Source organism: Pectinophora gossypiella, chromosome 12 (genome assembly GCF_024362695.1).
Source record: "Pectinophora gossypiella chromosome 12, ilPecGoss1.1, whole genome shotgun sequence".
Lineage (NCBI taxonomy): Eukaryota > Metazoa > Arthropoda > Insecta > Lepidoptera > Gelechiidae > Pectinophora > Pectinophora gossypiella.
Genome location: NC_065415.1, coordinates 1,525,729 through 1,542,549, shown reverse-complemented (window position 1 = coordinate 1,542,549; position 16,821 = coordinate 1,525,729). Strand labels below are relative to the sequence as shown.

The window sequence follows — 16,821 nt, the reverse complement described above, 5'->3', positions numbered from 1 at the left end:
CCTAAAGTGGGTACATTATATTGCTCATGACTGTACCTATGACTACACCAATTGAGTAAAAAAACATATCTTAGTGTTTTAACATAAGTATTATACTTATTAAGTTTTTTTTTTGTATTGAATTATAACATGTTGTCGTTTGAAATAAATGTTTTATAGATAACTTAATGTCTTGTTCTTTATGTATTCGGGTGTTCATATTAAGCATGCTGTGAACGAGGCACAGAGGTATGAAACAAAGTAGGTATTTTATACATATATAAACAGCCTATACACGTCCCACTGCTAGGCACAGGCCTCCCCTCAATCAACCGGAGGGGGTATGGAGCATACTCCACCACGCTGCTCCACTGCGGGTTGGTGGAGGTGTTTTTACGGCTAATAGCCGGGACCAACGGCTTAACGTGCCCTCCAAAGCACGGAATCATCTTACTTTTTCGGACATTCAGGTGATACAAGCCTGAAAAGTCCTTACCAAACAATGGACAGTCTCACAAAGTGATTTCGAAAATGTCCCCATCGGGAATCGAACCCAGACCTCCAGATCGTGAGCCTAACGCTCTAACCACTAGACCGCGGAGGCTGTTAGACCGCGTATTTTATACATATTTAGTTCTTAATAATAAAAAATACACACGCTTTGTACATGGTGTGTAAGTATTTGACAGCCAAGCAAAATTGAATCCAATGAGGGACTTTCCAGACACGTTCCTCAAAAACTATATAGATGGCGCTGTGAAGAATTTTCTTCGTTTAACCTTCCAATTTCATAGATAACAGACATATGCATGCATCTTTTATCTTTGTTTTTGGGTATAAATTATTTTTACACCCAGGCACAACAAATCTTCTTCATTTTGATCAAAATAATGAGAAGCAATATCGGTAGCAATATAATTCTATACATAATGTGATTCAATTATCAAGCAACAATTATTTTTATTCATGCTTTTCTGAATTATGTACTCGAGTAATGAGAAAATGGGTAATTATCGTAACGTAGCTTGGAAAGTCATCATCACCAGCCCATTAACGTCCCCACTGCTGGGGCACGGGCCTTCCCTATGGATGGATAGGGAGATCGGGCTTTAAACCATCACGCGGACCCAGTGCGGATTGATGGTTATTAACGACTTAACGTGCCTTCCGAAGCACGGAGGAGCTCGAGATGAAAACTTTCTTTTTTTTGTAGTCACCCATCCTATGACCGGCCTTTGCGAAAGTTTCTTAACTTCAACAATCGTAGACCGAGCGCGTTTACCGCTGCGCCACCGAGCTCCTCTCGTAACGTAGCTTGGAAAGGCAGTCGTTATCAATTAAATTTGATTGAACTTTGCCTGGGAGTCTCACACAAGTACGAAAGAATACAAAAATGATGTTTTAATTGATATATTTCAATACAAAAGTGTACAAATTATTACATTTAATGTCATTGTGCTATCATCACTCAGTTTGTGCTATGAGATTCCTTTTGACTATGTACTATTGCATCTAAACAGTCTGATAGTTGTAGCTTATTACGGCGGTATAAGATATGAAATTGTTTAAATACATTAAAGCTCACTGTTAAGGTGTATGTAAACGATGCGATTCTGGGTCGATATAGTAAGTGAAATACAAATATGACAAATTATATAATGTTTTAGAATATAATAGTAAAACATTTAAAAAATGAAACTTAAATTCCATGTTTTAAGTTTACGCGGTGCTTATCATAATTAAAACAATAACGGGTTCTTTCCCGCGCGCGCGGTAAGAACCCGTTATTATGTGTTTTAATTAAATTCCATGTAATTTTTCTACATAACTGGCGATTCTTTTCGTTTTATTTAAATAATTAAACTATTATGATACTTAGGATGCAGTCATGAGCAACATCCTGTACCCACTTTAGAACCCTGTCGCAGTAACATATTTGACAATTAGTGAGACTTACAGTTCAATTTGTCAAAAAAGTAAATGTGACATGGTACCAAAGTGTCTACATATTAATGCTCGTGACCGTACACAGGCTGTTTATGTTTATATATGATACATAAGTTAAATACATTCAATAAATGTGCCAGAATCGACCTTATTCCCTAAAATCCACATAAAGTTACTTTTCCCTTACCAATATCCCTAAAAAGGCATTTGATTCAATAATTTAAAATACATCATTCGAAAACTCGACAACCACAATTCCTTAATTTCAGCTTAACACTACGCAGGCACAAGCATTTACAAAAGGCTTATATTTGAGCATTCATTGGTGCCTCTTCGGGTGGAGACAAACTTAACCGAATTTCAGTTTGACAACTCTTAAACTAGTGCCGTCTTTCACTTACAATACGTGCACGAAAGAGATGCAACTAGTTTTTTTAACCTGTCAAATTTAGTTGAAATTAAGTTGGCGATTGCCCGAATCAACACGATTTTAATAATTGTTGTCGACAAGTGTAAAAGGTTTCAGAATGTTTAATTTAGATTTTAATAAGGAATATTTCCCGTTTCCTGTATGAGCTAAACATCTCCACCAACCCGCACGTTAGAGTATGCTCCATGCCTCCTCTACTTAATTGTACCCAACAGTAGGACGTATACACATACATAGCATCGCGCCTCTATACCCTAAAAGGGTAGGCAGAGATGTACAGTAAACCCATTCGTCGCTAGCTAATGCCCAGTTCCCAGCAGTGGGACGTACAAAGGCTGCATATGTTTGTTTCTGGCGCAACGAATCTTGACGAATAAATAATTGAAGATACCTGCACACACATCCTAATTTTATTTTAAGTTATACCTGTCATTTTCTTATCCGCCGAAAAGGAAAGGGACGGATGATTGACAACTGTTAATCATCAAGAACCCGGGCAAATAAAATAGGCATCTCGCTGATATGCAACCCGTTTGACGTGTACTGACAACTTAATCCTGTCGGTTTATTGGCCAATATAACATTATAGAAAGGGTTTTTTTTTAATTTGTGTCTAAAATTGACGTGTGTTCCATAAATGTTATGCCTGTCGATTACCCGTCCCTTTCCTTTTCAGCGGTTAAGAAAATGACAGGTATAACTAAAATAAAATTGTACGGGAATCAGCACTATTATATCTTCTCTATGCAGCCAAACGGTAAACTGCGCTATAGCTCTGTCCCTTTTATATGAGATCTAAACCTTTTACACTCTACATAAACACCTAAAAGTACATAATGCCAATCCATAGATTTTAAACCTTATGATATGTTGCGATAAGCTATTATTTCGTGCGATCTTTGGTCAATTTAGGGACATTTGACATCATATAATTCATCGTATATTTTTAGCGATATTATAATTGTTCTAAACACAACCTTAGTCACCTTTAAATACGATACAAATTAAAAATGTGTATAAAAAGCAGTCTTTCCTGTCATTACGTTAAAAATAGTTTTTTTTTTTTAACAGGCATCATAAACTGCAATAGCATTTCACCTACAGAATAAATACTATAATCCTACACTATGATATGATAATTATCTATAATTGCCTATACAAATTAACACACTGGAATAAACTGGGATGTACAATAATCTCATTAATTAAATTATGTAAAAGGCATGTGGCCTGTAAAGTAGCGTTTTCATAAGCGATAGCGGTATTTAAGATCTCATAGAGCGACATCTATCGTTGCCTTAACGTTTATTCCGAGGGGTTACCTAATCTGACTGTCTTCTGACCTTCCAATCCGCAAGCAATGCCGGACCTTATTAGGAAGTATGGTCACAAGTACTAATATGTAAACACTTTGAAACCATGTCACATTAACTTTTTTGACAAATTAAACCGTACGTCTCATTAAATGTCAAATATGATAGTGCGACAGGGTTCTAAAGTGCGTACACGATATTGCTAATGACTGTTCTTTTTTTTTGACAATTATACAGGGTGTTAGCGACATCATAACGAAAACTTTGTGGGATGAATCTGCACATAATTCCGAGTTAATATCATGTAGAATATTCCATCGGGAAAGTATAGAATTGAAAATAAATTAAAAAAAAAACACTAAAAACATGAATTTACTGACAGGAAATTCCTCTTGATATCAACTCAGAATCATGGTCTGAATCATCCCCTCAGTATTCGTTACGATGTCTCTAACGCCCCCCGTATTTTCTCTCTTTCTTCAAAAGTCTAATTGAATTTCCACAGGTATTATTTATTTATTTTGTTAAGTGTGTAATACATTCCATTGTGTAAATCCATACATTTTTCATACGAAAACTTAACACCGCTCCGCTTTAACATACGCACACTTTCCAGCCATACTTACACAAACTACTACAAACGAATTATAACTAATCAATATTTTGTGCATAGTAAAATCCATAATTGTCTTACTTAACCTACAGGCAATATTTGTAAAAAATATATGACACAAATATACAATACTAAAATTAAAATTGTAAATCTAAATGCATGTTTTAGTCTTCAGAAAAAAAATGGCGTCCAAATCTTTTATTTCACTTATATCTAATTCGAATATTTTTTAAATGAGATTATTTATTGCACTGCCGATTCGATTCGATTGTCATTTTAAAACCCTTAACCTTACTAAAGCTTTTCATTAAAACTTCTTAGCTGCCGGTAATTACCTATCTTTTACTAATCATACTTCGGTCGATTGATATTGATCCATTTTTCAATAGATACATTGGAGGTAGGTGGCTTGAATAGGGATAAAAAAAAATATTTCTTTATTTAAAAAACGAATGTTACGCCTGTTACTTGCAATTACAAGTTACTCTTTTTTATTGGATTTCGAATGTCAAGATTTGATGATGTTGTGTGTTAGTTGTCTTTGATGGCTTGTGACTCTGCCCATGGTATAAGAAGACCAGGTATGCCAAAGTGACAGCTAACATTTCAAGGTTAGCCCAGCTGACGTCATCCTGCGTTACCATTTCGTAAAAAATAAATTACCCACGACCATTGTTTTTATATTTACTTTGCAAGCACATTTTGAACATTTAATGAAAGAGTTACCTATATATGTGACAAGTAATAGTAATTAAATACATTAGTCAGTAATTCACTTAATTTTCAATAATAAAATGTACGTCCTTGGAAAGTTGTAGATACCTATTTAATGGTAACACAGTGGTAACACACACGTCATCAAAGGGCTAGCAATGGCGGCTTGTCATAGGATTGAACATACATGGTTTTCTTATAACTCTGCCTGTGTTTTTTTATGTGTGTGGAATGTCAAGAATCTGACGATCGATCACGATTATCTATGACGAAATGGATTACCGTCAAGATGCATAATTGAGAATTGAATTGATTGATGTATTTATGTAATGGATTAATTGTAGGTATGTAGTATTTGTAACTACAAGATTGGGCACACATTACAGGCAGCACTCACTTATCTGTGCCACATTATACTCTTGAAGAGAATCACCCTATCCAAGCACCTAAATAAACTCCGAATGTCATACCAAGCGGTGATCTTTAAGAAACTCGTCTTGTCAAACTGACGTCTCCGAATTAAGCCTCAGAACAAACCTGTTGCTCTTAGGGTCGACTACTTCTTCGCTTAAACTGAATTTTGGGAGTTGCTTTATGGTACAAATTAGGGATATGTCCCCTTGCCTGAGTTGAAACTCGATGTTGTCTGCCAATGGACGCGCTAGAAGCTCGTCGGAGATGAGGGACCAGCGTTGGACCGGCCTGGTTTCCTGGTCCGCGGCGAGGACTGGACCTTCCACTAGGAATGGTTCCAGGAAGGCCCGTGGTGAGGCGTCTTGGGAGAGGCACCGCGCTAGGTGGGCCAATACCTGGAAAAGATGAGGGTAAATTGGTTACTGATTTATTAGGATAATACGAATCAATAAAATAAGTAGGAAAGTAATTTTGTAACTTTATGAACTACAACACGCAGCCAAGTAAGGCCACATCGTAAAAAATATTTTGTACCTAATTTAGTTCACTCCACCATTATAGACTCTAACAGAAAGCTCGCTGAGGCTCCTTGTGAGTGCTCCTTAGTTCATCTTGCGATGGATGAACCTCTAGACTTCCCCATTGGGATATAGTCGTGAGTTTATGTTATGTAGTTATGTTATACCAACTTAGTAGGGTAATCTCCTTAGACATAAATGTTTGTATGTATTTGTAGACAGATATGGGTGAATATCAAAATGTCAAGTTTGGTGGCGAACTTTCATATTATTTTTTCGTGAAAAATTGGGTTCCGACATGAAAAAGGATCCTTCAGGATCCTTTTGGATCCTTTTTCATGTCGGAACCCAATTTTTGACGAAAATGTGAAATATGAAAGTTCGCCACCAAACTTGGCACATTTTGATATTCACCCATATACATAATATTTATTTTTCAAAAGAAAATCAAAATGTCCTCACATAACATACCGAGTCAGCGGAGTGCCGCGGCTGCTGGCGAGTGGCCCGCAAGTACTTCTGCAGGGCTCGAGCCAGCGACGGGAACACCGCCTGCGCCGCCTCCCGCGGGCCTAGGGCTCCACCTTCAATGACACAGAAAGTAATGCGAAATTCAATGAAAGAATCTGCGTATTAGTACTGTATGAAAGGTTCTAAAACTTCTGAGTTCATGTTACGAGCTAGACAAACAGAGTCTCTGGAAAGACCTGATATAGGCAAGTACCAGTAGCGATTTTGATAAGCGAGAAATTCAGTTTTTAATTAGCTCTGGAAAGAAAGAAAAGTATGTTTATTATGCCATACAGGGTGGCCCAGAAGTTCACGTTCAAAATGAAAAACTAAATAGAGGGCTCATTAGCTACCAGAAACATCCCCATGTATTTTCAGCGATTATTTACGGTGTAGGAGATATAACCCAATTTGTACCTTTTTCTAGATTTTCTACGTTACTTCAGAAATCATCATTTTGTCGCTTGTGGGTGTAATTATAAATAAAAGCCTAATAGGCGTGTGGGTTATGAGGTAGATTACCAACATCATCAACCCTAATATCAGGGTTATTATTTAACCGCCAAAGGCCCTTGACATGGCTCATGTAACAACTATGTACTTACATGAGTAAGTAGCAACGTGGCTCAACGGCTTAACGCACGGATCATGTTACTTTGAGACAATCGGGTGAACATCCTGTGCCTAAGCAACCCAGGGGTCAGAAAGTGATTTTTGTGATATATCCCCACTGTAAGTGCAACGCTCAACCATGGAGACCATTGTACCCAGCAGTGAGATGTAAGAATAGGCTTCTCTCTCACCATTAGCACTAGAGACGCGTACTCGTCTGACATGGGCGAAGGCGTCCTCCGCGGCGGTAAGGAGTCTGGCGCGCCGCTTCCTGACGCGACGCTCGCGCTCCGCCTCTTCATAGTAGCGCTCGTTGTGTGTGGAGCCCGAGTCGCGGCGGCGCCCGCTGGCGCTGCCCGTGCAGGAGCCTGTCGTTGATCTGTGGAGATAAGAGTGGTTAGTATTTTTTAGTCAGTTTAATTTTTGGTTATACCCCGATATATTACTACGACGGTGCAATCATACATAATAGGCTATTTTGCACTCCAGTCAAGTGAGATACCCGTTTTGCGACACGTCATAACGAACATTTTCTATTGAATTTGTATGGAAATAATATATCGGAGTCCAGAAATCGGAGAGTCGTTTACGCAGGATGCCAGTGGCGGATTTACAAATTTGCCGCCAGTAGGCCATTCAAATTTTACCGCCCCTACTGACCTCTGAAATTCGATACTAATTATAGTCGAGTGCACAGCGCTACCAAAAACACGGCACAAGGTTAGCAAAATATGTTCGGTTGAAGCCCGTACAGACGTAAGAATGTTCAGTATACTGTGCATTACTAAAATGTTATAACTCTTGTCACTTGTTTCTTTGTGTATAGGTATAATATCTATTATTTTACTTCTGTAAGACAAAAAAAAATTTGGGCCAAATTTGCCGCCCCCTAAAATCTGCCGCCCTAGGCTTCAGCCTACTGGTAAATCCGCCACTCCAGGATGCGTGCAGGATACGCCCTCCTCATAAATAGTCCTCCTTGTCGTGTCCGACAACGGCGACCTATAGTCTATTTCTGTGTGTGACTGGCAAAGCCAAACTTTGTTTTTTTGACGAAAGAAATTAATACACTACGATTCATGCACCAAAACATAGTTGGTTTTGTAAACAAGAGAGATCTTTTAGATATTAAACTTTTCGAGCTATTACATAAGAATAAAATTACTATGGATCTATGACTATGAACACCCCGTCACATTGGACCCAGTCATACTTTGTTAATGTCAATGTCGCAAATGAATTTTAAACTGTACTTATTTGGTCGTATATTACACATTACGCCTTTTATAATTATTCCAGATATAAGTATATTTTTTCATATATAAGATCAAATAGTAAATGACATGTCTCACCTTGCCTGTCCCGGTGTATTAGTATTTGAACCGTCCACTTCATAGAACTTGATGCTTGACTGGGCTTTCCTCTGAGATTTCGATATTGGTATCTTCTCCAAATATGGGTTGTAGATCGGAAACTCCGTGTAATATTTCTGCAGCACCCACACTGCTGCCCTCTGAATGCTCAACTGTCCAATAGAATAAGACCTGCTTTCTCCATCCGGACTTCGGACGATCTTTATATAATAAACCGGCTCTAAATGCCGAATTTCCATCAAAACTACAGCTATATAGTGTATAAACAATAATGTATCAGCAAAACTTGATACGTAAGACACTAATGAGTTGTAGTCCACCGCCTCTTCGCCCAGAGCCAACGCTTTTGTAGCCTCAGTGATTTGTACAATGTAGAATAACCAGTATGAAAATGTGCATACAGCAAGAATAACCAATGTCATGGCTCTGAATACAAATATTCTTGGTAGGATTGCGTTTCGGGGCCGTAAGAACACAGCCCAGACTCCGATGGCTAGTAACACTAATTTAAAGGCTAAAGAGAGCAATATTCCTTTGCATTCTGCTGCACAAGACAACAACTGAATCCTCTGACTTGGTTGTATAGCTATATTATCAGTTAACCCTGGAAAAAATCCAATCTTAGGCAGAACAACCATTGCCAACGGACTCACAAACGACACGAAAGACAATCCAAGAGTCACTGTAGTGCTGAAGTATCTTGAACAGACAGAACCAATGCCACTGTCTGACTCCATGGGCCAGTTACTGACATCTTCCATAGACTGGGAACCTTCAGATGTGTTGCCTGTTACAGCAGTGGTGTTCTCCCCCCAGTTTTCGTCTTGCGGTAATATCTGTACTTCTATGACCTCTTGCCCATCTCTACCCATTTCAGGGTTTAGATTAACACTTGTCTGGAATGGTGCCATTGTGCCGTCAGTATCCTTTCGTGACTTGGTGCTCCTGTAATGATAATATACAAATTTCAAATCCAACCATACATATTTCACACAATAGTCGCTTTTACGGGTTATAACTATACAACTTTGGAAGATACAAACAGCATTTTGTATGCTTAAAGAATCCAAACTTATTCTGTATTCCAAGCAGGTATGCTATTTGAATAACTGGGCAATTTAAAGCAGGTAAAGCTATGTGTAATTCAAAGTACAGTAGATAATAGTAATATAGGTATGTAGACTGTATAAGTGCCATAACAGGGCAAAAATAAAGCAACTTAAATTTATTTCTCTGACTGTATTAGTCTCTGACTAATACACTAACACTATTATATTGATATAGGTGATTGTTTAGCCTCTATGTAACTTATCATCATCAACAAGTTATTATTAGAAATTTAAGCACGTAAAAGTGTTTATTTCATTCTTACCGGGTGCTTCTATGCGTGTGTTGTCTGTGTCTTGAGCTTCGCCGCGATCGGCTGCTAAACTCGGACCTCACAGATTCCGTTTCCATAATTATGATAATCCAAGCTCACGGGACGCTCCCGACGCTTATCCATGGGTATAATGCTTAGCAACCCTGCAATAACCCATGACCTAAATCAAATTACTGAACCAGAGCAATTAAAATGCTTGGGGCTTCACGGAAGTTGCACACGACAGAAAACAACATTTTTCACACAGAAAAGAAACTATATTTTACTGAAAATACCAAAACTATATCACCAATTTGATATTTAACTTAACAAAAACAAGAATTACCGTTGCATTATTTATAATTAGCAAAGTTTTCTAATAAGAGCGTCGTTCACGGGTGTCGAATCGACGGATTCATTTTGTATTATACGATAAAATTAAAATGTAACTGTCATACAAATGTCTATATGCTGTTTCTTTCTTTTGCATGAAAGAAAATATTGCTCTCTCTCTGTCCCACGACTACAGAATGCACTTTTTTATTTAGAGGTCTAAACACCAGTTTTCGTTCTGAAATTTGTAGTTTGAATTTATTTTTTTCTTGAATATATTGAATATTATTCAGTATTCATTCACTATTGTATAAAACAAAGAACAATTTTATAACCGTCTTCAAAATAAGTATTCCAATAAAATAAGTGAAGAGAAAGAAACTTATATGAATAACATGAACACGGCACCTTGCTCTTGCTTGGCGGTGGATTCAAAATATTTAGACCACGGGCGATTACAAGAAATGATAACGATAAGATAACACACCTATAACGAATAGATAACTCATTGACTTACTCATTTTAGACATGAAGTTATTGTTTATTGAGTGAAAGCTATGGAAAATCAAGAAAATCCAGGTTTAAGCCGTTTGGAGCGAAGTCGAAATGATACGGGAAACTTGCATTTGGACAATGTGGTGGCTTCGCAACCGGAGATAGGCCCTACCCCTCCAGACGGAGGCTATGGGTGGCTAATTGTAGTGTCGGCTATAGTGTACCATATTACAGTACCCACTCTCCTTTCTATGTACGGATTGATAATCCTGAAGGCTATCAGAGAAGAGGATCATGACGAAGATGAAGTATTGCGAATATGGGATGTGGATATCGCTCTGGTTCCTGTGATTATGGTGGTAATACGGCTTCTCTTGGAGTCGTGGTGTCGCGCTTTAGTGAAGATCTTCAATATGCCCAGGTTTATAGCGTTGGCAGGCCTGTGTATGACGGTGGCTGGGGTCCTACTGTCAAGTTACGCGGCTGGCTACGGCACTCATGACCATATTGTGAGCATATTCTCCGGGATTTTTATCGGTGAGTACTAACTTTGTTCCATAGTTATTTTATTTATTTATTCGTTCTGCCGAATTAATATTATTGTAACGTAGATAAGCATAGTGTTTCATGCCTAAACTGCTATTAATTGACTTGATTTTATTAATTATACACTTTTCCGTATATTATTCACAACTTTAATTATATACTGAGATATTTACATCAAAATTATCTAGAATAGGTAGGTATCTAGCAGTGATGTGCCGTTCCCGGAATTTTTCCCACTTCGGATATGTTCCCGGTAGTAAACGGGCGTAAAACTTATGTAAAAATAGCTGTATTACCTAACCTTTAGGCAGACAAGACCAGAGTACAGGAAAGAACAATTTGAAAAAGAAAAGCTGCCTTACTATTAAAGAGTTTTTCTAATGGCACATCGGTGGTATCTAGGCATGAAACGGTGTCAACTAATGCAGGTACCGCTACCTAGGTAAACTCAAATTAAGTACATAATAATGCTTTTGATGATCTTGTACGAATATTTCAATACCTACTTACATAATTTTAAAATTAATGTAAAAATATATGACGAGCGACAAACGTTTTGTATTTCATTAAATGAGATTCATGCGCGTTCCATCGGTCTCATAAGTGGCCTATTGTTCTTGAAGTAATAGCCTTTTGCAACTTTGTACGTACTTAGGTATAATAAACAGATAGGTATTATTTTACTTTTAATGACCTTGTAAAACAAAGGCAGCACTTATAATTTACGTAAGAACCAGCAATGAAATATGACGGAGTACCTACGTAGTACAATTTTATGGCATAAATGTAATATTTAAACAAATGTTACATACAAAGAAGCAAGTCATTCATCACATTTACCTATCCTTTATGGGCCAAAACAAAAATACTTAGCGCATATTTGAAACTGTGAACCCAAGACAGTTCCCTGAGGAACTACATAATTAAACCTTTAAGATAGTTTCAGAAGCACTCATTTTTTTGTTACTTTGGTATATTTATCTGTTATAAGAACTGAACTAGTAGGTAATTACTATAAAAGGTAGTTTATTTAAATTACTCAGTCATGTGTTCGAGATTGACTGACTCGAATGCTTTACTAAAGACGAGAATGATTCAATGTCAACTTAATTCAAATTTTCAGGTATCGGTTGCGCATTAACGGGACAACAAACTGAAGTAATAATTACTCATTACTTTAGAGATAAGCTGACAATGGCACAGAGATTAGTGAGAATGGCTCCTTCGGTCGGCAACTCCATAGTGCCAATAGTAGTAGGATTTATGTGCACGCAACACACTGGAGACGTGGTTGTTATGCTCTACGGAGCCATTTTAATGCAAAACTGTCTCTTCCTGGCTTCATACACACGTCCAGTTTACATAGAGAAAGTAATACGAACGACGTACAACATGTTACGAGATGCCATGGAAGATGAAGATGAAGTGGTATTCTCAAATCAAAATAGACAAAATACGGAACAAAGATCTAACGTGACACAAAATACAGAAGCGCCAACACAGGATGAAGATGACGTTGTAGTTTTCAATTCCAAACAGAACGCTAAAGAGATAGTAGATCCTTCAATTCGGGCTAGAGAAAATGAATCAGGACACGTAGAACGCAGGTTTTCATCAGATTTCAGCGCAATGTTTGCTGGACATCCGTCATCGAGCAGAGAGAGTAACCGTTTCTCCTCAGATTTTGGAAGTCTTGATGTAACCAGCTACGTCAGAGTAAGCGGTTACCAGGAACTGGAAGACATAGACAGAGAAATACAGAATCCTCGGCCGTTGTACAGGGAGACTACAGTAGACGCTCCTCCGGGTAACTTAGTCTTCACAGCAGAGATGACTCCAGGCACCGCGAGAAGGACAGCGTCACTAAAAAAGAATCTGATCACAGTTAAAAACATGTTATTGGATGTAAACTTCTATTTATACGCGTTGCTACACTTGTGCACAACGTTTTCGGTGCTCATTTTAGGAGTAGTGTTCCCGCCTCTGGTGTGGACATCGAATCCTTCCATGAATATTTGGTCGGTCAGTATTTTTCAAGTATATTTCTTCTCATTCCAAAACCCTAATCTCTAATAAACATCGGGACTTGTTATAAATAAACCGATCGATTTTGCGTAAACAGAGAGTTTCGTGCATTTTACATGAGAATCCTATAATCCCAGATAAACCTTTTTGACACACACTTTCAACGTCTTTAAAATCATGACCCTCTTTCTCCTCAACTTTCGGAGAAGACTTTCTCCAAGTTAAAATCAAACCTGTTTTATTCCAGGTGTCCCTGCTAACAGCCGTGGCGCACGGAGCAGCATTATGCTTCATCATGTTGTGCATCGTGCTGCCAAGCTCTATCAACGAGAAGGCGAGGCTTTGTGCCGCGTTTTGCGTCACTGGCGCTGTTGGTTTCTATGGTAAGTTTTTACTTATATACAGATTCGTTGCCCCATCTCAAAGCCAAAAAAAATACTGCATCATCTGCATAAATGTAAGGCATAAATGTAAGGTTATTAAGTACCTAGTACCTACCCACTGCTAATGTGTAAAGTTCTACTGGATGCAGATCCAGCAGAAGTTTAGAATTAGCAGTAATAGGACCAACCGGAGGTAATTTTCAGAAAATCTACACACTCTACAGCTCGGCAAAAGATTTGTACGTAGATCCTGCACCTGTATCTTTTTGACCAATTGCTAAATATAGTCCCTGTACTGCAGCCTTAAGGGCCACTTACACGACTCTGCTCCAACGCCGCCCTAAACTAAAAACGACTGCTGGCGGTCAACTACAGTCTGATGGCGGGAAGCTTGCTGACACCGAGCTGTCTGCTAATTTATGTTGTCAATGTAAACTATATAGCAAGGCCACGACTTAAATCCCATACTTGAATTACAGTTTATTAGTCGGGTAGCCCAGTCGTGTAAGTAGGCTATGTCTATGACATTTAGTCGTGTAGGTCAGAATGGCGGGTGTATTGTTTCAGAAATGATTATGTTATAAACGAGAGAAATGTACCTACAATGTACTAGTATATACCTTTAATGAAAGTCATTGTACCTCCATGAAACGGGAGCCATAACAATAACAAAGTGAGCCGCGGTCCTTACGGTCTGAATCGCGGGTGTATGCTGAATATGAATGTATTACAATACCTATGGCTATGAAGTATTTACCAAAGGAATGTACCTTCAACGTACCTCACAAAAATATAATCTAAATCAAATTGGATAAGTAATTAATGAGGAAATCAATAAAACAAACTTTTGACGCCTAAATTTTTTTCATAGCAAATCTTTAAGTAGTAACATTAGGAATCACATTTACAAAAGGCAAATGGTTGCCTTTATTTTTACAATATTTCCACATGTTTTTCCTTGCATTAAATATACAAAGATGCTTATTTGTTCCTTTTCCTGCAAGAATTATCATTCTTGCAGGAACAATATTTTAAAACGAATATTTCAAACGGAATCACCGAAATACATTGTGACTGTAGCGTGACAAAAATATTTGACGAATACTTGATTGATGCAATTTATAGCGCTGATGTCAAAGAAAATTGTACAAACGAGTCTTGTGTCATCAATAATGTGACCAGAAAGATTGCTTTTTTGCCACTTGATATGAACAAAAAAGAAGTTTCAGAATTAAATGATTCCGCGGCTTCTATGCTGGCAAGCGATAACGTAGTAGTGTGTCGACGTAATAACTGCAATGGAACACGAACATTTACTTATGTCTTGCAAAATGTTATAAATTTTGAGTTAAGTCAAAGTGACTCGGTGTGTATAAATGAAGTACCACTGGAAATTAAGCTAGAATCAAAAACATACAACATCATGGGGATTATTGAATTCTTACCGCCGATATCAAATACATTTGACAAAATCGGTCATTACAAGGCCCATTGTTACAGACAGAATAAGTGGGTGTGTTATGATGACCTATGTAATCGAACTACAAGAAGCCGTAAAAATATAATTGCGCATTGTATATTATATGGACTAAAGTAAACACGCTTTTTTGTGACTTTTGATAAATGAGTAAATTATTATGTATTTTCCATGTTTCTTTACTTTATCGAAGCACATATACCTATAAATATTTCCCTCATGTCAGGCTTCATTTTTAGTACAAACAAAATACTATTCATATTGCTATGAAAAAATTGTAGGTGTCAAAAGTTTGTTTTAAAATAATGGTAACAATTTGCCTTTTGTAAATGCGATTCCTAATGTTGCCACTTAAAGAATTGCTATTAAAAAATTGTAGGCGTCAAAAGTTTGTTTTATTGATTTCCTTATTAATTACTTATCCAATTTGATTTAGATTATATTTTTGTGAGGTACGTTGAAGGTACATTCCTTTGGTAAATACTTCATAGCCATAGGTATTGTAATACATTCATATTCAGCATACACCCGCGATTCAGACCGTAAGGACCGCGGCTCACTTTGTTATTGTTATGGCTCCCGTTTCATGGAGGTACAATGACTTTCATTAAAGGTACATACTAGTACATTGTAGGTACATTTCTCTCGTTTATAACATAATCATTTCTGAAACAATACACCCGCCATTCTGACCTACACCATTTAGTCTACTCTTGAACCACCTACCCACATAAAACATGATGATAACAACTGCTGATAAATAAACCCATTACCTTCCAGGCATAACCTTATCGACGAACAAGAGCTTCTTAGTCGTCTGGTGTATGTTCGCGAGCTTCTCCACAGCAGCTTCTAGCATCCTCCAACAGCCGTTGTACAACAGCACTTTGAACGAGTTTGACGTCACAGCCACCATGACAACTTCCAACGCAATCGTGGCTATCTTCATCATGGTCTGGTCATTAGTCTATAACTACGAGTATAAGACGTGTTTCTGGATGGCCAGTATTCTCCAGACTGTTACTGCTGTAGTGTTCTTAATCGCGTCTTTTAGGAGGCGAAGATAGTTTACAATGTATTTACCCGACTGACAGCAGGGTAGTGTGTTTATTATTTAAGTTACATTTGGGGGTAGAGGTAGAAAAGAAGAATGTTTACCTGATAAATAAGACATTATTTTCATAGCTAATAAAAAAACGATACTAGCGCTAAAATTGTGTGCAAACCTATCCAAGCGGAGGAAACCACCATTTTACCCGACTGCGGCGTAGCAAAAAGGAGGGTTATGAAACTTGTTTCAGACAAAACATACAGCAAAAATGTGACACTGACTTTCATACCCTATTTATCTGGTTCGTTCAGGGTTACTTATGTGACAAGGCATATACTATAAACGTAATTACCTACATGAAAAATATATTTCAATAAGTATAGTAAATTAAATAATATTAACCTCACCTAACTTAACTTGTATTGGGCTGGTTTCCCTTCACGAGTGGGAAAGTCAGATGGGCAGTCGCTTCTGTTAAAAATCGGACCTGTCAAATGTTCAGGATAGGTAAGCAGACCCTGTGGAAACGGAACAACGCTAGGGAGATGATAGTATATTAAATAGTGTTTAGATTTAAACAGTGTGTGAGTATTAGTAAGTAAGTAACGCGCCATTTCGTATAGAAATGTCAATTTTACGGTGGCATCAAAACACTACTTTAAATAGATTTATTGTTTCATAAAAATGTTGCCATTTACCACTTGCTAAATTGTACTAATGTCTGTGTG

At 37.7% G+C, this 16,821-nt stretch overlaps 2 protein-coding genes across 3 annotated transcripts; one reads left to right on the top strand and one right to left on the bottom strand.

Moving 5' to 3' along the window:
* Positions 1-1,373: 1,373 nt before the first annotated feature.
* On the bottom strand, positions 1,374-10,196 carry LOC126371475 (vang-like protein 1). Of its 2 annotated transcripts, XM_050016787.1 has the most exons (6): positions 10,130-10,196; positions 9,796-9,947; positions 8,403-9,368; positions 7,242-7,429; positions 6,400-6,512; positions 1,374-5,805 (listed from the first exon to the last, which is right to left on the bottom strand). In XM_050016787.1, exons 2-6 carry the CDS (start codon positions 9,879-9,881, stop codon positions 5,497-5,499), a joined length of 1,662 nt encoding a protein of 553 aa, XP_049872744.1. In that variant the 5' UTR covers positions 9,882-9,947; positions 10,130-10,196; the 3' UTR covers positions 1,374-5,496. The 2 variants fall into 2 exon arrangements, with proteins under 2 accessions (XP_049872744.1, XP_049872743.1); XM_050016786.1 differs by having other exon boundaries at positions 9,796-10,190.
* Positions 10,197-10,513: 317 nt separating this feature from the next.
* Positions 10,514-16,223, top strand: LOC126371471 (uncharacterized). Its single transcript, XM_050016781.1, has 4 exons — positions 10,514-11,148; positions 12,281-13,179; positions 13,430-13,565; positions 15,823-16,223. Exons 1-4 carry the CDS (start codon positions 10,674-10,676, stop codon positions 16,107-16,109), a joined length of 1,797 nt encoding a protein of 598 aa, XP_049872738.1. The 5' UTR covers positions 10,514-10,673; the 3' UTR covers positions 16,110-16,223.
* The last annotated feature ends 598 nt before the right edge of the window (positions 16,224-16,821 follow it).

Coding starts and splice junctions, on each gene's coding strand:
- LOC126371471 (XM_050016781.1), top strand. CDS start 10,674: ATGGAAAATCAAGAAAATCCAGGTTTAAGCCGTTTGGAGCGAAGTCGA. Junction 11,149..12,280: donor ATTCTCCGGGATTTTTATCG/GTGAGTACTAAC, acceptor TCAAATTTTCAG/GTATCGGTTGCGCATTAACG. Junction 13,180..13,429: donor CTTCCATGAATATTTGGTCG/GTCAGTATTTTT, acceptor GTTTTATTCCAG/GTGTCCCTGCTAACAGCCGT.
- LOC126371475 (XM_050016787.1), bottom strand. CDS start 9,881: ATGGAAACGGAATCTGTGAGGTCCGAGTTTAGCAGCCGATCGCGGCGA. Junction 7,430..8,402: donor AATACACCGGGACAGGCAAG/GTGAGACATGTC, acceptor TTATCTCCACAG/ATCAACGACAGGCTCCTGCA. Junction 6,513..7,241: donor ACGCGTCTCTAGTGCTAATG/GTGAGAGAGAAG, acceptor GTGTCATTGAAG/GTGGAGCCCTAGGCCCGCGG.